Raw genomic sequence first — 27,671 nt, 5'->3', positions numbered from 1 at the left:
AAAACTAAAGACGAAGAATTGTTGCAGCCAGCGTTTATAACTGGATTGTCCTGTGAAACTTCAAAGCAGCTACAAGCCAGAGTAAAAATATTTGGGATTAACTTGCAGGATGCAAGAAGAATGGACAACATGTCCATTGGATCCGCCTGAACCTGTTCTTCAAAGAAACAAACTGCTAACGAGGGTATAAAATGGATGTTATTAAATTTTGTGAAAAAGTGCACATATATAATGGAATAATCAAATTTGGTTTTGTTTCAACTCATACCATAAACCTGTTGCTATGAATGACAAAGATTACGATGCTTATTTTGACGGCATAAAGTGGATTGTTAAATATATATGGAAACAAGATGAACCACAAATATTGAAATTGATGCTGCATCAAGAAATGTTCGAGATGTGAGAAGGGTTCCTGCATCAAATTCTACAAAGGCTACAAGAAAAATTAGTATCAGCGAGGAGAATGACAGTGATGAACGTGAATTTAAAAATTTAGGTATTTTTATGACAAGGAACGAAGTAATTTAAGAGACTGTTGCTGATGATAACATAGAAACCATTGATAATTTATTACAATTGATCAGATGGTTGACCAGAGAAAAGAGAAAACCAACATATTTAAATAGCTATGTGAATAACTCATTTGAATAATCTATTATAAGTTTAACAGTGTCATTATGTCATGAGCTGTTTGTTTACATAATTATGGGAATTTTGTTGATTATGGCAAAATGTATATATATTTATACATAATTATGCCTGAGGGAGTTTTGTTGATTACAGCAAATGCATATAAATAATACATACAAGAGAAAAGAGTTCAATAAGTAAATAAAGTTTTCATTTTTACAATCAAGATTATTATTAATTACATCATCTGTGTTTGTTGATGGTTTTAAGATAAAATGTGCTGTACAACAAATACTTTTAAATTTTTTCAATCAAAAAAATTTGTATAACTTTTTTCATCAAGAATAAGACAGTTTTTTTAATAAGTAAGTGAAGCTTTTAGTTTCCATTTTTATGTGAATTGTTAAAATACAATTAAGAGTGTTCAACAAATGCAAATAAAACTATAAAAATAAGTGAGCTAATAAATAAAAAAATCCTTATTAAAAATATATATTTAAAAAACAACAGAAACAAACGATTCCAAAGAATTCTACTTATTGTTGTGTCAACAATAATAAGTATAATTTTAAAACCTGATACATGATTTCTATTACTACTACTACTACTACTACTACTACTACTACTACTACTACTACTACTACTACTACTACTACTACTACTACTTTTATATATAGTAGTAGTGTGTGTGTACATATATATATATATATATATATATATATATATATATATATATATATATATATATATATATATATATATATATATATATATATATATACATATATATATATATATATTTAAATCAATTATTTAAAAAACCCTACAAACCTTGTTTTGAGATAATTAATAAAACTGATTATTTCAGCCATTTTTAATGCTAATAAAAAGGAATTTTTGTGATTATTTATAAATTATTATTAGAGGTAGTTAACAAGTTCTTGATATTATCAAAAAAAAACAAAAAACAAGTTCTTCAAAAGTGTTGGGTCTTGTTTGGTCTCAAATTATTAATGTGAATTAAGTGTATTAACTAAGTAAAACTATATGAAAATTTCAAAAATGATGATTACAATATAAAAAAACTTCATAAAATTTATTGTCTAAAAAAACTGATAAAAATTCACTACTTTTAGTTAATTAACTTCATTTTTTATACTGTTAAATCTAAGATATTTATTTTTTTGTATATATATATATTAGAGATGTGCCGAGTAAGTGGTTCAGACCCGGTAATTCGATTGTTTTACCGGGTACCCAAAATCGGGTATTTTGTTGCAGTATCAGGCATTTTGTTGCAGTACCCAGCACTGGGTATCTTTAATAAAATTTTTTAATAAAAATTAACCATAAGTGCTTTAAGTGGTACTTTAAGTTGTGTAGAAATATTGTTTACAGGATTGCTTTTAGTTTAAACTTCAACCAATAAACTTCTTGTTATAAGTCTATGAGTGTTATGGAGTTAATAACCGCCCTATTTACTCAATATAGATGTTTCTCATTAAAACATTTTTTAAAATAAACTTTTGCAAAACAATCAGAATATGTTGCAAAAATGAAAGTGATTTATATGGATATTAGAATATAGCTTCTTTTCATTGTGTGAGAGAATTTTTTCACATTTAGGGAAAGATTATTTATAGATACAGAGTTTACACTTTAATTTGGGTAATTTGAATTTGTGACCTCGAGTGTAAATATAGTTGTTTATTAAAAAGAAACGCAATATATATTTAGGCAAACTTAATTAGTGCAAATTAACCAGCGATATTTTGTAAAAGCAATTCAGTGCTAGAGATTTCACGAGCTTATATTCCAACTTTTTAATATGGACCTGGTGCCAGGTACCTGAACTTGGACCCAGTATTTTCTACTGGGTACCCGAAATCAAGGACTCGGCAGAAACTGGTTCCAGCACATCTCTTTTATATATATATATATATATATATATATATATATATATATATATATATATATATATATATATATATATATATATATATATATATATATATATATATATATATATATATATATATATATATATATATATTTACACACACACACACACACACACACACACACACACACACACACACACACATATACACATGTATACATTAGGGATGCGGAGTCCCAAAAGGACTCCGGCTTTATATCTCTACTTTTTCCAAGTCTGTAGTGTCCAGAAGCTCTAAACATGATTGTTGACTTATGATCTGCTATAAGAAAAAAGTTCACGAGATTTAATGACTTGAAACTTATTGTTTTTAAGCCTGGAGTCCTTGCCGCCATTATACTTAAGGACTCCGGACTCAAAAAACGATTGTTCCTCTAACCTAAAAGTCTTAATTTTTTTCCTATTAGTAGTCCATAAACTTATTTATATTTTTAGAGCTCCTGGATACCAAAAACTAGGATAAAGTAATCTTTTTGTGACTTTCAAATCCGGAGTCCTTTTTGGGACTCCGCATCCTTGATATACATACACACATGCAAATATATACATATACGCATGTATATGTACATATACACATGTATATATATGTACATATACACATGTATATATATGTACATATACACATGTATATATATACAGACACACACCTGTATGTGTGTGTATATATATATATATATATATATATATATATATATATATATATATATATATATATATATATATATATATATATATATATATAATATATATATATATATATAAACACACACACACATACATACACACACACACATTTATATACTCACACACTAATACACCCCCACCCCCACATCTCCATACACACATTTATATACAATAATTATTATATAAACATTATTAACATTTAATTAAAAAAATTCAAAAACAGCTACTGATTTACAATGAAGGCATAGATAATAAATAAATACCCTCCATGTGTAACAAGAACTTGACGCAATCCAAGTTTCCGAAACATATCTATTATTATCTCCATTGGTGTGGAGTCTGTTACTGTAAATGGACTCTATTAAAAAAAATTAAATGAATAAAAAAGTAAAAACTAAAACAAGCTTAAAAAAAGTCGAATATGACCTTTTAAAATTATTTTGAAATTTGAACCTTAAAGAGATCTTTAAGTGCTCTGATGTATTTATATGATAAAAAACTTTTGTAAAAAGCTTATTTATTATATGAACACAACCAAGGAGTCAGTTACTTATTAAAAACAAACTATTTAAATAAATATTTGAGATATTAGAAAAACAATATGATTTTTTCAACACCAAGTATCTTTTTAAGCAAACTTCCAAAGCAAATCTTGTCTGATAAATTCGTTCATGCAGTAAATATTACATAATAATATACAAATAATAATGTAAATGATAGAAAAATTATGTTTTAATCAACTTAAAACCGAGTTATAAATGTGATGCTATTAACTCAACAAAATTTCCATAGTTCCATGTAGTTATTGCATGGCTATTTTACACGGAATGTATTCATAAAATTGGCCAAGAAAATTATCTTTATTAGACCTATTGTAATCAAATGTATTCATGATAATTTTTTATGTTGCTCAGAAAATTGAAGCCAAATTTTCTGAAATGTTTTTAAAATCTATATATATAATGGCAAAATTTCTATCAGTTTGTTTTGACCAGTCAATAAGAGTTGATTTTAATTGGTTTGTTCTATGAAGTTTTGGTTGGCAAAGATATAGTTTGTCCAATTGACAAATTGTAAAAAAAAAAAAATTACAAGGTTTCATCATGCAGTAAATAATTTCATAAATTTAAGTGAAAATTACAAAAAAATCACACTAAGGACAGAAATTACCAGAAAACAATATTCCTATATTTTGCGTTTGGCGCCTTTCCTGGAGTACCAACAGCAAGGAAAATAAGGACTGAACTGAAATTACCAGTGACCAGAAGACGTGTTCAACAAATTTTGTCAAAATACAGGACCATTCCAGTGGAAATGATCACAAAACCACCAATGACAAAAAAACATAAAAGTACAAGATTAAAGCTTGTAAAGTGCAAGATTAAAGTGAAAAATTTGAAATCTTGTAATTTTGTCTTTCGAAAAAATTTAATTAGAATAATCAAATTGAGTGAAATTTTGACTTTAAAATGCGCCAACAAAAAACATCTATAGAATGAGAATCACTTTATATGATTTAATAAAAATTGGTGCAAATGTAGCCTATGACCTTACTAAACTCTGGATAAAATCTTAGTCTGATTGGTTAATTGGTTAAAGATTTATGGCAGTTTTAGTTAGTTTTTTGCTACTTAAATTTTGTTAGTTTCTTGTTAATTAAACCTCAAATTGATTACTGTAATTTTTTGTCATTATTGTCAAAATAATGGTTACATGAGTGTTCTACTATATAATATCAACAATTCTTATTATAATTGTTTTATTGGTACATGTACTCTTTTTGTTTTATAGACAAAAATATCGATTTTCTATTTACAGTGTGGTTTGACTTGGCTTATGCATAGTGTGTAGGGATGGCAATCTTGAGATCCTAGAATTCCGTACAAATTTATTATCCTGAAATCCTGGGATCAGTCTTTGAAATTTCACGGGATTTCAGAATCATCATATAAAAGTAAAGGAACAAAAAGTTTAAGCTTAATTTGTAAATAAGTAATTTGTACATCCTAAAATGTAAATATAGGCTTTGGTATAGTAGCTGTTTAGTTTTGTAGCTTATTATAATGTTTTCTTTTTATTCTCTTTCTTTCTGTATTTTATCAAATGCAGTGTGTAAAATAACGGACGGTTATTTGCGAGTTCAATTTAAAAAAATGCATTGATTTAAAATTATTATTTTGAAAAGATTACAAGTTCGTCAATTTTTAGGCATTAAGATACTTTCATGAGTTTAGTTTAGCTGGTCAAATTGAGCGATTGCCTTCAATTTCTTATTTTCCACCATAGAATAACAAACTAAAAACATTATTGATTATCTGCAAAATATGTACAATTAAACATATAAAAAATGTATATAAAGTATAATATTAAAACTAATATATTATTAAAAGTGAATAAAATTTTAGTGTTTGCTGATGGGAAGATCAAAAATTTTCAATAAATTTTTTTTGATCTTTCCATCAGCAAAACTCCATAGAAAATTTAATATTTTAAATAGGTATTTAAAATATTAAATTTTTCTTAATTTCTAAACCTTAATTTTATTTTGAATTTTTTAATTCATTTTAATTTCAAATGTGTGTGTGTGATTTTAATTAAATTTTTATGTCCACTAAATTTAATTACAAATGTGATTTACAAAAGTTTTTTTAACATTGGTTTAATAAAGTTATCAAAAGGTTTATTAAAAAAAACTTTAGTTATCCTTATTCAAAGAAGAAATTGTTAACTGAAGAGGAAGAGTATATTTAAGATTCAAATGATTTGTTGTTAATTAATGCAACATCTGAAGTTAAAATTTAGCATCAAATTATAGGAACCATAACAAAACCCATAAAAGTGTAAATTGAATTGGGAAAGGTCATTCATTTAATCATAGATTGAAAAACCTATGGAGCAGCTTGTTACTTATGCTGGACCGATTTGTGAAGTTAAATTTAAAAAAGTTATTATGTTAAAAAAGCACTTTTAGATATAGAATTGGATTCCAACATCGATGATTCAATTAAGATAAAACAAAAAAGAATGTAGAATAATAACCGATTTAGAAGTACTTTTAAATCCGATTAAAGCAACTGTGGTAGCACTTTGTCAACAAAACGCAACTTTAATTTCTGCTGACATTGCATTAGAGTTCATGTGGACAAAAATAAAAGAACAACAATCTGAAATCTGAGTCACTGAATTAAAAAGAGGAGAACACCGTTAAGGAGCCTAGTATATCTTCATGGCCAAGTTACTTCACTCAAAGTTTTTGTACCAATTACAAGTACCCAAAAAAAAAAAATTATGATAAACCTGATAAAGTGTTTAAACACTGCAGATATAATAGCAGCAGCAGACTTAAGTAGTGATAGTTATATTCAGTTGAACAAGGCTTTTTCAAGCCTTGTTCAACTGAATATAACTATCACTACTTAAGTCTGCTGCTGCTATTATACACTATATATCACTACTATAAGGTTGTGTTTGTATTTCTGCCATAGATTGGCAGAAATACAAACACAACCTTTAAGGGTAGATTGGCAGAATAACTTTTAAAATTCAAAAAGAAATGCTGTTATTTAAAAGTGGTAGCGCAAGATACCACTTTCAAACAACAGCATAGAAAATATATAATTATATACTATTTGTATGACCAAAAAGTGTGGAGTCCGAACATTCTCAGCCACTGGTTTTTATGTTAAAAAAATCAAATACAATTTAGCAATGAAATGATTGACACTTTGATTTTTTTAGGGTGGTACTTTCAAAAATAAATATAACTCACGTATATTCATGCACATTTATATTATTTTTCGTTATTACTTTTATTTATACTGTTTATTTTTTAATTTATCAAAGTATTGCTTTATAATTTAAACCACTTATGTTTATTAATGAATGAAGTATTTTAGTTATAATATCATTAAGTCAATCATTTTAAAGGTTTGATGAGTACTTAAAAAGTTCTTATTATGCTTCACTTTCTACAATTTCATTTTTTCTATTCAACCACAGGATTTCCCGGGGACAAATTTTTCAAATTGAAAATCCCTGGATTGAAAATGTCTGGAAAATGTTATCCCTAATAGTGTGAATATATCATAATTTTCTAAGGCATAAACTACTGCCTTCATGCAAAAAAAAAAAAAAAAAATGCTTTAAAAAAAGTGCAAAACATGGTCAAAGGTCAAAAGTCAGATAGTAAAACAATCCAAAAATACTCTTAAAATCTTTTTAAATTTACTTTCAAAATTAGGTGAAAAAATAACTATTTAAACCCTATTTTTTATGTTGCTTTACCACCAAATGGCAGCTGATTACAATTTAAGATATTTTTATATTATAATATTTTTTGATTTACTCCACAAAAAACTTATATACTCTACAATACTCTTTTAAAATGCAATATCAAAATTCATAACTTTTAAACTAATAACATTTAAGGATTAAGAAATTATAAACTGTGTAAGCTATGACCTTATGTTGCCTAATCTTTAATAACTCAAATTACATTAGCAATTCGTTAAAGATGGATCAATATTTGTATTCTGTATAATTATTATTTTGCTTACATCTTGACCAATGATAATAAAAATTTTGATGAGCAGTTTTGACAGTTCCTGAAATCTATCTATTTTCATTTCTTAATAATTTCATATAAGTGGAGTCCTTGGGTCAGCTAATTTGCCATTATTAGGATTGATAATAACCGTGCTCATAACAAGAATCACAATATTAAAAAAACAAAAAGCCTTAAGTAATAAACACAAGTTTGGCATCCCTTTAATTTAATTCAAAAATACAACTTAAAACATTTTTGTAAATAGGTGTACATCTACACCAGCCTACCAAATGAAGAATGCGTGCACGGCTAGTCAACAGAAACTTCCTGCTTACCTCAAAAGTCTGCCAAAGAGGGTTTTTTCCAAGATAGTAGCTGGAGGTTGTTAACATTTGCCCAAGATGAGTATTTTTATTGAGACACCATCAATAGACTTTACTTAACTAAAAGCCCTAAAACATTTTATGTCAGAGTTAACTTCTCCTAGCTTTTTCTTTGAAAAAGTGAATCCTAAAAAGCAGGACATAAGGTAGGTTGTACTTCATTATATCTTACCAGTACTTCTTATGAGGCCACTATTTTAGACAAGGTCCAAAATCATTATAAATGTTTTAGACCTGATCTAGCAGCCAGGCTTGCCATATGGTGACAAGCCTCTAGCTTATCAACATATGGAGCATCTCTTATTTCTAAATAATACTACCACGGTAGCTGCTCAAGTGACTTATCATTAAGCAAAGTCACATTTTTTACTGTAACTGCCATTCAAAAAACTTTTATTCATTTAGTTTCTTGCCTAGAAAACTGATGTTTTGAAATTCTCTCCCATCTTTTTTTTTGTTTTTTATTCTGTTAATTCTGTTAACTGTTTCTTCTTTAACTTTCTTCTTAGCTTTCTTTTAACTCTTTTAACCTGAACAGTTGTTTGCAGTTTTGTTGGGAGTGAATTCATTAATAAAAAATAATCAAATTAAAAAAAAGCTTTTTCACTTATTGAGAATCTTTAACTGTTCAGAAACGTGATCTCATCATATTTTGAAAACATGTTGCTTTTGAAATGAAGATTGTAAGATTTAAAATAAGTTACATTACTCTGTTTCTGTCAATCCAAAATGGCATGCAATATCCTACTATGTGCCTCAATTAATTAAAATAAAGAAAACAAATTTGAATAAACTGGAAAGTCCCATACTACTCAAATATAATCAAACCCAGAATCAAATCCAAACAATATGAAACTAGCTATGTACACAATACTTTGTCAAAAAATTTTAAAAATTGTTGGTAGACTTCAATTTTGATAAAAAATATAAAATTGTTGGCAATATTCTATGTTAAACAATATTTATAAAATGACAAAAAAACTTTCATTTATATTGTGTATTTTTTTAAATATAAACTGTAAAAAGTACGTGTTCAACATAAAATGTTGATACACAAAGATACTATTAATAAACCTCAAACTTAAAACTAAAATATAGCTAAATATTAAAACATATACAGTATATATGCATAACATGTAATTTATACTACTATATAATATATAACAGTATATATTATGTATAAAGTATTAATAACCAACCCCCTTCTTAACCAACCAAAAAAAAAGTGTAATTACATTAAGTAAAAAATTATAATTTTATTCTAGAAGTTTATACAAAATTAACTTACAGCATCCAAAATATGTCTAAAACTTAAAGTACTTTGATGTTCGTTGAGTCCATCTACTGGTGGGTGTTTTGTAAAATAGACTTGAGTAGTTGAGTCAAAGTTTTCACAACGCATCTTACCATACTCTGAAAAAAAAATTTTTTAATTTATTTTTGTTGTTAATTAACAAATGTATGAATGTATGATTATATTTATCAGGGCTCGAATTATGCGTATTGCAATCACAATTGCTTTTTACACCTTTACGATTGGTTTTTTCTTTAAAAAAAACATTTTTGTGATTTGATTGTTTTTTTATTTTGTTTTTTGTTAACTTTTTCTCTTTTCTAATTTAGCAATTTTAGTTTTGGCCATTCTTAAAAAGTAATGTTTTTGTCTAAACTTTTTTATTCAGGGTCATAAAGTAGGTCACGCTAAACTTATTTTTTGAATAGAAGTATAATCTTTACTCTCTCAAAACAACCAGTTAAGTTACTAAAGTAACTTACAGTTACTAAAGTAACTTACAGTTACTCAACTATTAAATTTACTTAACATCTCACAAACTCACAAAAATTAGCCATATAAATTTATTTATATCTTATATGTTGTTAACACATATAAGATAAATACCCTTATAGGCCAGGTGAATAAAAAAAAGCGATTGCTTTTACTCAGCATTTTTGGAGTAATTGTTCAGTTTTACATGAATAAAATTTTGAGTGAAATTCTCAAATTTTTATTAATGCAAAGGTGAGCAATTTACTCCAAAGACGCTGAGTAATTGCTTAGCTTTACGTAAATAAAAAAAATTGCTAATGTTTTTATTTACATATAGCTGAGCAATTACTCCGAAAATGCTGAGTACAAGCAATTGCTGTTTTTTTTCACCCTGCCTATATTATAAGCTTCTAACTAAAAATTATTTTAACAAAAATCTTGAATAGAATATAAAAAACTTTATTTTATTTAAAGCGATATCAAGATCAAACATTTTCTACAAATATGCAAGTTGTTTTCAGGAAATTTTATTTAATAAGAAATCTATTTGAACAAAAGAACTTTAGTCTTAAAATTATCTTATTCAAATAATTTTGCAATTGAAATTTGAAAAAAATTGGAAAAATTTATAAGAATTTTAACTCTCAATAATTATAAATTTAATTCAACAGCATCCGTAATACCTGGTCTGTAATACCCAACATAGCGAGAATCATTGCTTAAAGGTAAATGTAGATCTAGCTACAATAAAAATATCAGATTTAAAGCATAGTGCAAGTGAGGAAGAAAGTTTTATTTAAATTGTAAATTTTTTGAATAGTTAATCATATTTTGTTTCTGAAAAATAGTTTTAAAAGTAGAAACATTCTATTGCAAACATTAAACCAGTAATTTCAACAGTTAAAATAAAAATTAAATTATAAAAAATTAAAATTAAAACTAATAAATTACTTTACTTCTGTTCAAAGAAATTTTTTTCCAAAAAAAATAATTTAAGCATATTCTTAAACATAAGGAAATATAATTCAATTTATTAAACCAATTTTTTTGTTTCATTTTTATTGCAAAACAATTTGAATGAAAAAATTGAATGAGAACATCAATTTAAAAACCATTTGAATGAAAAACTTCAAGATCAAGAAACAATAAATGATAAAAAACGTGGTATCTAATATATTTTTTCTTTGATCTTACTTGTTTCGTCTATAGATTATAGACTTGTATGGTTTATTGGCATGTTTTTTTGCGCAAATATGAAGTTTTATGACGATACTGTTTTAATTTATTAATTAGAACAATTCTATTTATTCAGTTTGTTTTATTTTAAATGTGTTTTATGTTATTAATGTTATAAACTGTATAAAACAGTAATAAAACAGTGTCACAAAGTTGTTTTACATTAACACAAGCTCTTTATATTGTTAAAATAACTGTATTCTTAAAACAACTTTGCAGTTTGTTATATTGTTGTTTTAAAAGTTTTTACAATAACAATTAAATACTCTTTAAAAATAACACGTGTTTTATCATCAGCATGAACGTATTAAATAGTTTTCTATGACTAGTTAAAGTGGTTTAAATATTGTGATGTTTGCGTTTTTTACCTTTATTTTTCTATGTATCATGTTAAGTAAAAACAATTACTAAAAGAAATATCTTAATAGTATTAAATACGTTACCTGCTCATTACACTATAACTCCAACTTAAACTTTAAATTACAACTTAAGCTTTAAATTATAACAGTAACTTACGCTATTTTAAACTCCGCTAAAGAGAAAATTATAAGATAATATTTAAATATGAGAGAAAAACTAAATTAAAAAAATAAAAATTACAGAATGTACAAAAGATACGAATTTATACTAACGCTATAATAGTTGCAAGCAATTAAGTTGAGGGTAACTACAAAACAAATAATATTTTTAAAAAGAAAGGAAGCATTCAAAGAAGATTTAAAAAGTTGTAGGTTGTATGAGTCAGGAAAACATAAATAGAAGAGAATTCCAAAGTATTGAAATACAAGAAAAAAAACTAGATGAATTAAAGTTTTTAGATTTTCACAATAAAGATAAACAACCTTTAAAGATGCACACTTAGCAATGAAATAAATATATTATAGAGGGTGGACCAAAAGTCACTGACCCTTTTTATTTTTTATTATCTTTTTTATTTCTTAATATATTTTATTTTCTTAATATTTTTTATTTTTTCAGATCCTGGAGATTAATTACGGAGAAATTCAGTACCGTCCAACGTACACTAATTGTAAAATTTTACTATCAAAATCAAGGCTCAATAATTCAAACCCAAAGAGTTTATTGAAGGCATTTGAATGTGAGAGATGCTCCTAGTAGGAATGCAATTAAGAGCATGGTTAAAAGATTTCAAGATCAAGGAGCTGTAAGTGATCTACCACGTTCTGGAAGACCTAAAGCTGTTTGTACGGATGAAAACAAAGAAAGGATACGTGAAAATCTTAAAGAAAATCCAACAACTTCCACCTGAAGACAATCAATGGAACTTGGAATTTCTCGAACATCTTTAAGAAGGGTTATGAAAAGTCTAAATTTTTATCCATACAAAGTGCAACTCATCCAAGAATTGAAGTCACAGGACTTTCAGCCTAGACTACAGTATGCTGTTCGATTACGAGAACTTGCTGAAAATGAACTAAATTTTTTGGATGAACTAATCATGTCTGATGAAGCCCACTTCCACCTAAATGGGTTCGTCAATAAACAAAACTGATGCTTTTGGGCAACAGAAAACCAAAGAGCTGTGCATCAGAGAGAACTTCACCCTGTAAAGTGCACTGTATGGTGCGCAATAACTTCAAATGAAATTATCAGGCCATACTTTTTTGAAGATGATGATGGAAATGCTGTGACTGTGACAGGAGAGAGGTACAGAGCGATGCTTCAAAATTTCTTATGGCCAGCAATTGAAAATCGAGTTGGAATGTGGTTCCAGCAGGATGGAGCAACAGCTCATACTGCAAGAGAAAGCATGCAATTACTCCAGCAATGTTTTTAATGGAAGAATTTTTTCTCGATTTGGTGATGTCAATTGGCCATCTCGTTCTCTTGATCTCACTAGCTTAGACTTTTTCCTGTGGGGATATCTGAAAGAAAAGGTTTATTCCAACAAGCCGCAATCTTTAATGGAGCTAAAGGAAAACATCACTAGAGAAATAAGAGAAATAAGCCTAGAAACTTTGGAAAAGGTTATGGCAGAGGTAATTGAAAGAGCTGCAATTTGTGAAGCAGAAAATGGAAGGCATATGCCGGATGTTATTTTTCACACTTAACGATAAAGTTTCTAAAGGTTATTAAAAATAAATTTGTGATAAGAATAAAATTAAATTTGTGATAGAAAATCAATTTCCATCGCCTTGACTTTATGATACTATAATTTCATGCATATAACTGTTAAAATAAAAAAATTATTTAAAATTGAAATGGTTCAGTGACTTTTGGCCCACCCTGTATATTATTTAAACAAACGAAATGAGTTGATTTCAAAATGCAGACACAAGAATACATTTTTCTTATATTTTTTTGACACCAGTGATTAAATAATCTTTTGTTTTAACTTTGGTTGCTATCAAGTATGTCTTTTAGCAGTGTAAAGATCCCAATACAGAGTATTTTGTAATTTTCAGCTGGGTTTTTTTTTTTTGATTTTGTATTCAATGGTTGATTATTCGTATGAATAGGCATATATAGTATATATATGGCATATATGGGATATATGAATAGGCATGAAATTTAAAGTGGCATAGAAAAAGTTGTTTTTTCTTTGTTAATATGTATATGCATATGTATATGTATATATATACACACACATATAAAACTATATATACACATAAATATATATACATATATATATATGCATGTTACCTCCGGTTATTTCCCGGTCGCTCTGTGGGCGACTGAAACAGTTATTATTTTTAATTTGAGTCATCCGCTATGATAATCAGTAGTTGGGTGTAAGAGTTTTTATTTTTTATTTTTTTCTCGGGTGAAAAACTGAAGAAAAGAAAAAATTTAACATCTGACTATTAAAATACATCTAATAAAAAACGATATATTTAAAAATAAATTAATTTATCAATTAAATTAATTAAGGATGTACTGTTATTTTTGTCGTAGTTTATATCTGTTTCATATTGTTTCTTTTTGTCAACTAATAGGTTTCATAAAATAGTTGAAAGCCAAAATTGCAAAGAAACATTTCATAAATAGAAAAATATTATATTCTCTCTTAATCTTCAATTAAATTTCATTTAGATGAATGTTTAAAACATTATGTTTTTAATGTTTTAAACATTTTTCATTTTACTAACTTTTTTTTCTTTAGAAAAAAGGAATTTCCACGTGCATTATTAATTTCTATCTAATAATGATTTTTCATGTGCATCTTAATAACGTTTTTTATTTCGTTAATTTTGTTTGACAAAATTAAAATAAAAATTTATTTTACTAATGAAAAACAAGAGATTCAGTGTTATTAATGATTCAACTGCCCATTCACCTGATTCAAAATGCAACTATAAGATTTAAAAAATTATTCATTAGCATTTAGAATTAAAAGAAAATGTAACTTTTTAAATTGAGAAGAAACGTGCTTCAAAATGCAGCAACATTTAAAAAAACAGCACAGCTGCACTTCGAAATATTAAATCGCATGTCAGCTTCTTTTTATTAAGTTTGGCAAAATTATATAATGCACCGTAGTGACTCATTGTTAAAAGAAGTTTATACTACTTTAAACGCTTTTAAAAGTTTTCTTTTAAATAATCGCAAGGAATAAAATCTTCATAGATCAAAATATGGTTTTATTAATAAACACACTTTTGTAAGTAACAAACTGTCTGGTCATCATGCCGGGCTGATTGACAATTTTTAAAAAATTAAAGTCGCCAATGGAGAAAACTAGTCATCCAGTGCCACTGGACAATCATCAGGGTACACCCCTGCATATGTTTATATGTATATATATACACATATATACATATGTATATCTATCCATACATATGGACAAGTGTACAAGAATGGGCTAGGGAAGTAGAATCTACACATAAAATATTGCCTAATATTCATTAAAGTTTTAATGCTAAATCTTTTATACCCATCGAAGACTTACGTAATGCAACCTTTAGATCTCTTCTTGTAACAAAGCCAGATAGTATTTGTGTTTCTTTACTTACAACAACAGGAAAGCCATTATATTTATTCTCTTCAAGTAGATCCTCTATACAAAAATATAGAAATGACTTTTTTAAACAAATCTTTTGAAATTTTATGCTTATTTGATATAACTATTATACAATACCAATATCCTTGACAGTAAAACCACTCTTTGTTATACATGTGAGAGGTTCTGTGTATCGTCTAGAGAGAAAAAAAAAAGAACAAACTAAAAAGTAAAAAAATTTATTTCCAAAACATTATTATCATTATTTTTGCTTTATATTACTTGATAACTATATAAATCTAAAGCAAAAAGATTTGTAATTTTGATTTTATTTAAACAACATAACACTTTATCTAATTATTTTGTGCTTGTTTCTACAAAACATTTAAAGTAACTTTTGTATTTCATACTTTTACATTTATTGTATCTCTACAAAAACTTAAAGTTAAATACATTGAATGTTTTTTAATTTTATGTATAAATGGGTATTTTAAACAGTTACAAATAAAATAAAAGAAAAAGATTTACACAGTAATTAAAATTTTGTTTAGCATTTTGAAAATAGAGATTCTCTTAAGGTTTTATTGTTACTGATTAGACTACACCATCTCCTTCATGGCAATACCTCATTCTTATTTTTTACACAATTAATTTGAAGTCCTGATAAAATTTATTACAATACACTTAGCAAGGAGTGGCAATAACTTCTCACTTGATTTTCAAGATTCAGGTAAAATAACGGCAGGTCGTAAAAAGCGAAAAGTTTAAAAGTGAAAAGAAATTAAAATTTTTTCTTTATTCCTTTTATTTTTTAATATTGGTTTTTTTGTTTTAAAAACATTCCAATAAATTTATTTTTTATCAATATAATTTAATAATTAAGAATTAAGAACTAAATAATAATTTATATTAATATTTCAATAACTAAAAAATAATAATTTATTAATAATTTTATATTATTAATTCTACTACTTAAAATATATTCGAGTATAAATTAAACTTATTGTTGTTAAAACTTTTATCTAATAATTATTGTATATTAATAGAAACCAGCAACTTTTCTGGTTTAACACCCTGAACTCATTAATTCACTTTGTTGCAACGAAGTGAATTAATGAGTTCATTCATCATTTCTCAATGTTGAATGCATTACGTTCCTCAACGCGTTGAGGAATGTATTGTAGTTTTTTGCTTCACTTATTTAAATTAATTTCATTTTACTGATAATGAAAATCCTTTTTTCTTAAAAATTTTTTCCATAAATTGGACAAAGTGTTTTGGTATCAACAACCAAAAGCAGCAATTTCTATTTCAGTAAATGATCTAGCTGCAAACATTAGGGGACATAAAGTGTAGATATTGAGCATAAAGTGTAGGACATAAAGTGTAGATATTGAGCTTATAAAAAGAAACAAACCAAGGGAAAATTTTCTGACAGAGTTGCAAAATGGTGGAATAAACTACCAGAAGAAATCATTTTCGCAAAAAGTGTAAAATCTTTACACTTTTTGCGAAAATGATTAGTGTAAAATCTTTACACTTTTTGTGAAAAAAAACAAGCTTGATAAACATGGATATTATGAAACTCTATAAATATTACAAAACTGTAATTAGCATGGGCTGATAATAGATTCAACATGGCATTGAATCTCAAGGAGCATATAAATAAATGATTGAAGTTCTTATTTTATAACTATTTTAATAAAAAAATTTTTAAATATTATAATATATAAAAAATTATGCATTTAACTATGAACATTTTTTCTTTTATCTGCACTTAGTCAATTTGTTTTGTTTTACTCTAAAATCTTATTATTTATTTTCTCGTAAGTTTTGCCAAAAATTGCAAATAAATAAATATAAAAAATTTTAAATATTATTTTAATAATATTATAATAATATATAATAAATTATGTATTTAACTATGAACATTTTTTCTTTCATCTGCACTTAGTCAATTTGTTTTATTTTTCTTTAAATCTTATCATTTATTTTCTTGTTAGTTTTGCCGAATTAATAAACTAAAAATTACTAATTGCACGCTTGCACATTTTTTTAAACAGGATTATTAAAAATATATACATTTAGTAAAAATCTTGTTTATGTAACATTAGTAATGTTTATAGTAGTGTTTCATAAAACAATCGTCTTCTTAGTATTAAATATTCAGTTTAAATAGTATTTGCAAACAAGAGTTAATAACATTATTATTAACTAATTAACATTAGAGTTTTTGAAATGATTTTAATGACCAGAGATAATGTAATTAAGAACATAATCTTAACTGTCCTTTTTTTTTCATTCTTTTCTATTAATTTTCTAGTAGCTTTTCTCACCATTTGCAAAGTCAATGAAATGAATTATTTTGAAATAAATTTAAAGTTATAACTGCTTGCGCTTTTAAAAAAAAGCATTGATTTTATTTTAAATTGTTATTATTAAATAATACGAAGTCGTTACCCTTAAAAATATATATATATATATGGGCAATTCCGCAAGAGTGACGGTCGTAATACTTGACACTCGTTAAGCTATTAAAAATAAACCGAAAATGGAAATGATTTGAAACTTTCCAGAAATGTGAAATACTATCATATAATTTAGTATGTAAAAGTTACAGCATTAAAGTATTCAACTTTTTTCAAAAATTAACTCTACATTGCGTGACAGCCATAACACTTACTTTTTACCAATTCTGAACATAATAACTTTGTCAGACTTGATGCAGCAAACAGAATGGTAAAAAAAAAAATCATTTAGTGTGTGTATTTAGCTCATATTCATGTTATTATATGCTGAGTTTTATAGTTTTAACTTGAATTTATAAACAATTGATTTTTAGTAACAAAAAATCCGATGTTTAAAAACAACAAATAAAACATCACAATCAATGATGTAAGAAAAAAATCATGAACGATTATTAAAAGCTATGTATGTTATGTTAAAAAAATGCACTATAGCATTATTAAAATTCTTTATTATGGATATATAATACAATTTTTAGCGCTACACAACAAGACTGTAAAAAAGCGTCAAAACACATTTATACAACCCTTACAACTTTAAAACCATGGTATGGTATGATAAAATGATTTTTTAATAATTTTTTTGCTTTAGTATTTTAAATTAGTTATAAAAAAAAATTATGGAGTTTAGTATGTGTTTTCATAACTTTTTATCTTTCTTATTTCGCGCAGAATTGCCCATATATAAGTGTGTGTATACACACACACACACATAAACTGATATGTTGGGCGACACAGGTGATAAGCATTTTTCTGGGCTTTTTTGATATTTAGATAAAAAAGTTCATGGATAAATTAAAATTGATTACATTTTGGTAATAGTTTTTTAAGTTTTACACTGTAATATTTTGTATATATATATATATATATATATATATATATATATATATATATATATATGTGTATTTTATATATATATATATATATATATATATATATATATATATATATATATATATATATGTGTGTATTTTATATATATATATATATATATATATATATATATATATATTATATATATATATATATATATATATATATATATATGTATTTTATATATACATGTGTGTGTGTGTGTGAACACACTCTTGCTTGGTATACTAAAATTTTACCATTGTTTTAGGTTGTTTTTTTTGATTTGTTTTTAATTATTCTAAAGACCGGAAAAGTTTAAAAAGTTTTTTTTCTTTTTAAAAAGTTTAAATAAATTTTTTTTTCTTTTTAAAAAGTTGATAGACTGCCTTGCTTGTAGCAGTTAGTAAGCGACCGGGGCCAGAGCCGGGGCTAGGTTTGATAACACATAGCTAGGGCCAGGTTTATGATCAGGGCTGCATTAATATTGATAGATTCTATAAAAATGTTATTTTTAATTAAAATTTATGATATGAATTTTATTTAAAAACAATATTTTGTAGGAACATCGATTTTAATGCAGCCCCGGGCGGGTTTATGACCGGGGTTGCATTTATATTGATAGATTCTATAAAAGTATTGTTTTTAATTATAACTCATATCATAAATTTTAATTAAAAATAACATTTTATAGGATCTATCAATATTAATGCAGCACTGATCATAACACATCCCCAGTTGCGGCTATGTGTTATCAAACCTGGCCCCAGTCATAGCCCCGGTCGCTTAATAGTAGCAGCAGATATTCGATATAAGATAGTCGATGAAGCAACACTCCGCTTATGTTTTACAGTAAAAAAATAAAAGTAAAAACATTCAGAATGTTTTTATTTTCTAAAAATTAAAAACATTTAGAATGTTTTTAAAAACATTCAGAATGTTTTTAAAAACATTCAGAGTGTTTTTAAAAACATTCAGAGTGTTTTTAAAAACATTCAGAGTGTTTTTAAAAACATTCAGAGTGTTTTTAAAAACATTCAGAGTGTTTTTAAAAACTTTCAGAGTGTTTTTAAAAACATTCAGAGTGTTTTTAAAAACATTCAGAGTGTTTTTAAAAACATTCAGAGTGTTTTTAAAAACATTCAGAGTGTTTTTAAAAACATTCAGAGTGTTTTTAAAAACATTCAGAGTGTTTTTAAAAACATTCAGAGTGTTTTTAAAAACATTCAGAGTGTTTTTAAAAACATTCAGAGTGTTTTTAAAAACATTCAGAGTGTTTTTAAAAACATTCAGAGTGTTTTTAAAAACATTCAGAGTGTTTTTAAAAACATTCAGAGTGTTTTTAAAAACATTCAGAGTGTTTTTAAAAACATTCAGAGTGTTTTTAAAAACATTCAGAGTGTTTTTAAAAACATTCAGAGTGTTTTTAAAAACATTCAGAGTGTTTTTAAAAACATTCAGAGTGTTTTTAAAAACATTCAGAGTGTTTTTAAAAACATTCAGAGTGTTTTTAAAAACATTCAGAGTGTTTTTAAAAACATTCAGAGTGTTTTTAAAAACATTCCAGTTTTTTAATTTGTGTTTTCATAGTTTTTTAAAAAAGCAATAAATTTAATTAGTTTCATCAGAAATCAATTTCAGAAATTTTAAGACTTAAAATTAAATATTTAACTAAAAATAATAAAACAAAATGTGCAAAGTCAATTTGCAACATAGAAATAGAAATATCTACCTAGGATTCATGACATCAGCTGCAAGACTAGGATTTGTATATTCTTCTTTAGTATCCAAATAAGGATAACCTTTTAAGCGAATGTGTTCAATATATCTTTATAATATTAAGATCAATAATTATTTTGAGTTGTTGTTATTATTAGGTAATTAAAGTTCCCAAAAATAAAAATAAAATAAAATCTATTAAAACCAAAAAGCTATTTAATATTTAATAAACAAAATTAATATTTTTTTGACACTGATCTACATATGCAGTGAGTCTACATTATTGATTAGTAAAAATGTTTGGCATACAACCAGTTGAAGATTATGCAGTACTAAAAATTAAAACTTTTAAAAAATTACTGTTGTTACATATTATTACATACATAGCTACTACAAATAGGAAACAACATAAAAATAATAATAGAGCTCATTAAAAAAATCTATTATATATATATATATATATATATATATATATATATATATATATATATATATATATATATATATATATATATATATATATATAATGTAAGATATAAATACATATATATATGTGTATACTTTTTTTAAATTTTTAAATTTTTTTAAAGTTAATCTATATTGCAACAATAAAAGATACACAGAATCTTGCCCAAAAGCCTCACTGACCCATTTACATGTCATTATAGCAACCATAAATGGAATAATATAAGTTAAACCCCCTGTGACTTCAAACATTATGACAACCAACGTGACTAAAAAGCAAAAATAAAAACCATTACAAACATATACATAACTTAAAAACTAAAAACAAACCTAACAAATACTATCAATAAAAAAAAATAACATAAAAACACCCTTATGACAACCTATGTAAGTAATAAAGCACAAATCTTCAGAACTTTATCTTTAGAAATCTTTATAAGGTTACAAATGTTCAACAGTTTCAAATGAAAAATTATTAAAATATTTGACATTAAAAAAATTTTTGAAACTAAATTTCAACTTTTGAATTTTTTTTTAATAAAGATTAAGAAACTTGAACCAGTTACTTCAGTTTTTAAAACAGTACATTAGGGTAAGCTTATTATTTTTCTAGGCAAATATGGCTTTCCAAATGTTTGTTTAAAATAAATTTTAGTTAATTAACTCATAACTTTTCTTGTTAGATTATAAAATATTGATACATATATTTAAGTAAATTATATAAAAATATATCTGTATTTTGATAAATAACAAAAAACCTACAACCAATACTGTACAGTCATGTATTTTAAAATTTACTTATTCATATTGTGTGCTTAATGCGAGGTGTGAAAGCTTAATTAAAATTATATCACAAGCTCTTTTAAAAAAGCAAGGATTTTTTTTTTGGTGCCCTTTTAATTATTTATGTTTGAGGCAAAAACATTTTGGCTTCCACTACATTACGCTCCTTAGGCCAAGAAAAATAAAGCAAAAAGTATACTTTAGGTAAAGACAAAAAAAAAAAAAAAAAAAAAAAAGTATTTGAAATAATTTTTTTGAATCTTAACATAATACAGCTTTTAAGTCATAACAAATAACACTTCATTGGGTATATTTTCTAATTTATCATTTGATCATTAAATGGATGCAAAAAATGACCATATGAGTAAACTATTTGCAGTAAAAAAAGTGGAAGAGATATTTTATTTGCAAGTTGGAGTATGATTTAAAAGGCTTTGATGTAATTATATTACTATGCAGCTTATGTAAACAATTTGGAAAGTAGAATATATTTTTTTTTAATTTAAAATTTAAGTATATAATTATATTTATACTTATGAAAAATACAATTTCTCATATTAAACCAAATTTTTTCTAAATATGGTTTTAATGACCATGATCTTTTCGTCATCAATTCTATTTTTAAAAATTTTTAATAACTGTTTAAATATCATAATACTTGTGTTTTTACTTGGTTTTATTTTATGGCTGGCACTCTGTTATATTTAATAACAACTTACCAACTCATGTTAGATCAGCTATTTGCAAAATAAACGCAGATGAATATTATAAAAAATGATTATTATAATAATTTTTAAATAAATACTTTGGTAATCTTTAAAGTCTTTTTTTTTTTAATTCTAGATTTCTCTTTTTTTTTGTTTGTTTTACTTTTATTGTTAGAACTCCCCAAGACAAAGAGGTCACAAATTTTTTGTAGGGTACTTTTAATTTTTAATTGTTGTTACCACCCTTCTTAACTCTTTAACCACTAAAACATGAGAACTGACCAACAAAAACCACTGCGCAATTCGTTAAATTTAGTAATACTCCTCAAAACATCTTTAAGTTTAGGAAAAGTACCATTTTACAGACTCATTAAAAAAGAATTAAAACATTAAAATTAAAAAAGAGCATATCAAAAATTAAAATTTTGGATTATTAATTGTTGGTAATTTGTGTAATATGGAAACTTTTTAAAAATATTTGCCAACAATCTTTTTATCAACAAAGTTTAAGTTAAAAAAAAAGAAAACAAAAAAATCTATAAAACCCACCAGTCATTCTAGTAACCCCACCAAGCCCTGCAGCAGCACCAGTCATTGCATACAAACCAGGTAAAATACAATGATTCTTGGTTTTTGAGCAAACACTTGACCAAAGAAAAAAATTTGGATACGAACTAGAATTAAAAGTAGAATTAATAAATTTATAAATTTATTAATAAAAAAAGAAATTTTAAAATAATAAAAAAAAGAAATTTATCAGTAATAATAAATAAAATTTATCAATTATAATAAAAGAAAATTTGAAAATTATTTAAAATTAGAGTTAAAATAATAATAAAACAATTAAAATATATATTTATATAAAATATTTAAAAAGCTATTTATAATTATAAAAAAACAGTAAATAAATAAATTGATCTCTAAGCTCTGATAACTTAAAGAATTTTGGCTATATATACTTAAAAAAACTTTTGAGATAAAAATATATATATATATATATACTGATAAACCAACTTACTAAATTTTTAAAAACTAAAAACTTTAATAAAATTAGTAAGCAGTTTGAGCAATCGATGTTAAAAATTGAAACAAAATTTTATAAAAAAAAAATACTAATAAAAAAGAAAAAATATACTAATAAAAACTAGAATAATTTTAACTTACCTTACAAGAATTTCCATTCCAATGCCAAAAACTCGACCTGCACAAGCTCCAACAGCAAGACTGGGAACAAACAATCCTGCAGGTACCTAATTGAAAATAAAAAAATTAAATTTTTTACAGCAATAATATTATTATTAGATTAAAGGAAAATATTATTGCTAATAAAAATCTATTACTTACCTTAATTCCAAAAGTGAGTACAGACATAACAGATATTAATATAACAGCTAAAACTAATTTCCAAATTGATTCATAGACACCTGGTCCTAATGATCTGTGCGGATAGTATTCACTGTTTACATTTTGAGTTACATTTGTCATATACACATAATCACTGTAATAATAAAAACATTAACTATTATCATGAGTTACTTCGAAGCAACAAGTAAACACACACATATATGTGCACTTACTTATATGGGTTTAAGTCTATTTTTCTATAAATTGCATATTTTTTAGTTTTATTTTAAAAATGCAAACTTAACTTTGGAGAATTTTTTCAGAAAAAAAGAACAAACAAAAAAACAATCAAAAAATAAAACAAAATTTTGACATAACAAAAGTCCTTCATATGTTAAGCTCAAACCAAAATTTGCTAAATATATAATCTCTGCTTTAAACACATATATATTTTTTGTTTCTTTTGGTAAAACTTGTGCCTATTTATTTTAACTCTGACAGCCTGAAAAATCATACGGTTTGTCTGACAGCTGTATAGCCTTTGTTCTTTATGATCGAATGTATGTGTTTTCATCAAAATCTTTTAAAACTTTTGTTGCCCAGTGAATTTAGATTGTTTGCCTTGTTTTGAGTTTTAACATATGATTACAATTTAGAAACATTGATTCTATAACTTACTCCCTTTGAATTTGTAACAAGGAAAAAAAATAATGCTCATGTTATCTTTAGATTCCATGTATTAATCATAATTTATAACAGCAATAATAATAGCAATCTCAAACTCATTTAGAACTAAAACTACTTAGTCTTATTATATTATAAATTAAAAACATTGTTTCCTTTAGTAACATTGATTTGACTGCTTGCCTTCAATTTCTTATTTTCCATGCTGCATATATATATATATACATATATATATATATACATATATATATATATACATATATATATATATATACATATATATATATATATATACATATATATATATATACATATATATATATATACATATATATATATATACATATATATATATACATACATATATATATATATATATATATATATATATGTATATATATATATATATATATATATATATATATATATATATATATATATATATATATATATATATATATATATATATATATATATATATATGAGCCCATGAAATGCATAGTGGTATGAGTCACTTTTTTCAATATTTTGAGTTATTGCCACCAATGCTTAGCATTTTGTTTATTCTATTACATGGCAGAGTGGTATAAGTCTGATGATATCGACAATGATGCTATTTTTATTTACTTCCTCTAAAACAGTATTTATTTAACTGATGATTTATGATATGATGTTTACTAAATGTATCTCAAAACTAGATATGAGTGACTTATACCACTATGCATATCAGGGGCTCATATATATAAAAGATTTCTGCTATTTTATGACGTTCATACATGATAAGTTTTTTTATTAATACTTATAAAAAATCTAAATTCAAATCAAGAAAAAAATTTACCAAAGATGACTTGTATCATCAGGTCCACAATTTTGAAAAAGCTCAGAAATAAGACGACTCATTGAAATTCTTGTAAATTCGTTAGGGTAAGATATTAAAGAAGTAACAATTGTAATAACAAAGACCTAAATAAAATATGAACAAAATAAGTAACTTAATAAAAAAATAGATGAACAAAAAGTAATTTTGTAAACATCAACTTAAAAAATATCTGAACCAATTAATATATTTATTATATGGTAATTCATTATTCAGTAATTCAATTATCTACAAACTTCATAGAGATAAATTCAATTATCTACAAACTTCATAAACAGATAAATTACTTAAACTTCATAAAGAGTTAGAGATTTTTAAAAAGAATATATACAAAACAAAGTTGTAATTAATTACATATTATAGTAAATAAACTTATATATACTTAGAAATTAAAATGTGATAACATTATTAAATAGAATGAAAAATATTATTTAGAACATATCCTATTGCACAAACAAAATAATAGAAAAATATAAAAGAAAAAAAAGAAAAACCTCAATAATGGGATAACGCCCTAGTCTAGTGGTTTTTCTGATTCTGCACCACATTATATTAAACTTTATAAAGAAAGCACCAAAACATCCCTATTAAATTAAAAAAAAATTATTTATCATAATGTCAATATAAAGCTAATATATAAACATAATCAAAATGCTTTTGCAAAGCATATAATCGTTTTTAACTTGAATGCAAAATTATTAAAAAATCATACACCAAAGATGCCAATTAAAATGAATGGGATTAATTCAAATAGTTGCCAAGGATTACGATAATTTATGTTAAATACAACGAGATGACCATTTCCATATGGATTCATGTAACCTAAAGTTAACGCAGCCATCATTGCACATAAAAAGGTTCTCCACAGTGTTTTAAGTGGGAAATAATAGCTAACCTAAACAAAAAATAATTGAAAGTCTTAAATACAGTCTTGTTTAATATTATTTAAAGTTATTAAAAATTTTTTTCTTTATGGTTTCAAAAAATTATCATTTTCATAAACATATGTAAAAATATTATTAGCAAGGTTTTTTTCTGTTTGAGAGTCAGTTCAAACCGTTTTCACTTAAAGTCATTTCTTTTGCTTTTAGAATAAATGTGTAATTTTCTGAAATGTTCAAAATCAAGCTATGGAAGTACTCCCTTGCCATCAATATATAAAAGCAGAAGACAACTGTTTGCCTTAATTATCACTAATCACTAACAAATTATTTAAAAAGAAAAAACAAACAAAACAAGTGTTTTTACATGAAACTTATAACTACCTTACAGATTATTATAGGCACATTTTTACCTGTGCCTACTGCACCTGCATATTTCTGTTAATAAATAAATTTAAAAAATATCTATATATACCAATATTTTGGACAATTTTAAAATAAATTTTCTCCAAAAAAAAACTTAACAACTGTAACAATTATTTATTAATACACACATAAAATATCAGTGCTTTTTAATTAGTGGAACTCATTCAAATTCATCCATGTATAGATGAGAAAGCTTAACTTGTTATTAAAGCAAAAGTTTTTGAAAACACCACTACAAATAGTCAGAAACACTAGAATACTTGACAATACATGAAACTTGAAAAAAAATATTTCAAAGCAAATTTACTTAAATTTGTCAGCTATTTTATATTACTTCAACTGATTATAGTATCGATAATCTGAAATAATTGAATAATCTTTTTTATAACAAGTTTTACAGTCTCTTAAAAAACGACTTTTTTTTTCGTCACTAATTTTAGCAAATTTTTAGCTTGTCTAATTACCTTGATTTCTGTACAAGTTACCTTTTCATATTGCAATAACTAATCAGATAAATACTAAAACACACATAAAAATAATTTATACATATTTTGAAATAATTTATACATATTTTGAAAGATTTTTAAGACTGATTATAAAGTTTTTGATTAAGTCTAATTTAAAATTATCCAAATTTCCACTAATCATGGTGACACTTTATAAATATAAAAAGATTTTTACACAAGCAATTCCATACCAATCGGGACTAAAATTCTATACCCAACAGAATTCATTAAAATCAGAAATATAAAAAAGTATGCACAGAAACTTTATCAAGAGTTTTTCATAACAAAACTGTTGGTTTTTCTCACATTAAAAAATAGACTTTATCTTTGTTGGTTTTATTTTATTTTATATTATTTGTATTGGTAATATAGCTGAAAAAATATTCACACTACTCAATATCAGGCTTGGTTGGGAAGCAGGAGCAATCACTGTCGATTACTGACCACGGAAATAATATTTAGTTGCAAAAAACTGGCCAGATTTTTTAGTCGTTTTGAGAACATTTAAAAAAACAAAAAAAAAAAGCATAAAAAAGATTAACTGGACCGATGAGAGACAATTACAAAAAAAAAAAGAAAATAGGAAAAGAAAATAACTTTTGCCGCGAAAAAACTTAAAGCAAAATAAATTACATTTAGAACAAATATTTTAGAAACATCGCTCTTTTATAAGTTTTTTAATAAAGTTAAGCAACATTTGTATATAAAGTAACATCTTACGATTGCTTAAT

At 25.1% G+C, this 27,671-nt stretch overlaps 1 protein-coding gene across 1 annotated transcript in view; it reads right to left on the bottom strand.

Annotated features, from left to right (window-relative positions):
* Nucleotides 1–27,671, bottom strand: part of LOC100213803 (H(+)/Cl(-) exchange transporter 5) — a 58,598-nt gene that overhangs the window by 4,001 nt on the left and 26,926 nt on the right. Inside the window, exons 5-16 of the mRNA XM_065812955.1 lie at nucleotides 25,840–26,022; nucleotides 25,622–25,711; nucleotides 25,089–25,213; nucleotides 23,567–23,720; nucleotides 23,387–23,472; nucleotides 22,772–22,896; nucleotides 20,887–21,001; nucleotides 20,281–20,376; nucleotides 15,310–15,368; nucleotides 15,121–15,228; nucleotides 9,495–9,619; nucleotides 3,541–3,635 (exon numbers count right to left, since the gene is read on the bottom strand). Coding sequence (XP_065669027.1) covers nucleotides 3,541–3,635; nucleotides 9,495–9,619; nucleotides 15,121–15,228; nucleotides 15,310–15,368; nucleotides 20,281–20,376; nucleotides 20,887–21,001; nucleotides 22,772–22,896; nucleotides 23,387–23,472; nucleotides 23,567–23,720; nucleotides 25,089–25,213; nucleotides 25,622–25,711; nucleotides 25,840–26,022 — 1,361 coding nt within the window. The remainder of the gene's footprint in view (nucleotides 1–3,540; nucleotides 3,636–9,494; nucleotides 9,620–15,120; nucleotides 15,229–15,309; nucleotides 15,369–20,280; nucleotides 20,377–20,886; nucleotides 21,002–22,771; nucleotides 22,897–23,386; nucleotides 23,473–23,566; nucleotides 23,721–25,088; nucleotides 25,214–25,621; nucleotides 25,712–25,839; nucleotides 26,023–27,671) is intronic.

The sequence above is a fragment of the Hydra vulgaris genome, chromosome 12 (assembly GCF_038396675.1).
Source record: "Hydra vulgaris chromosome 12, alternate assembly HydraT2T_AEP".
Taxonomy (NCBI): domain Eukaryota; kingdom Metazoa; phylum Cnidaria; class Hydrozoa; order Anthoathecata; family Hydridae; genus Hydra; species Hydra vulgaris.
This window is presented reverse-complemented; position numbering and strand designations above follow the sequence as displayed.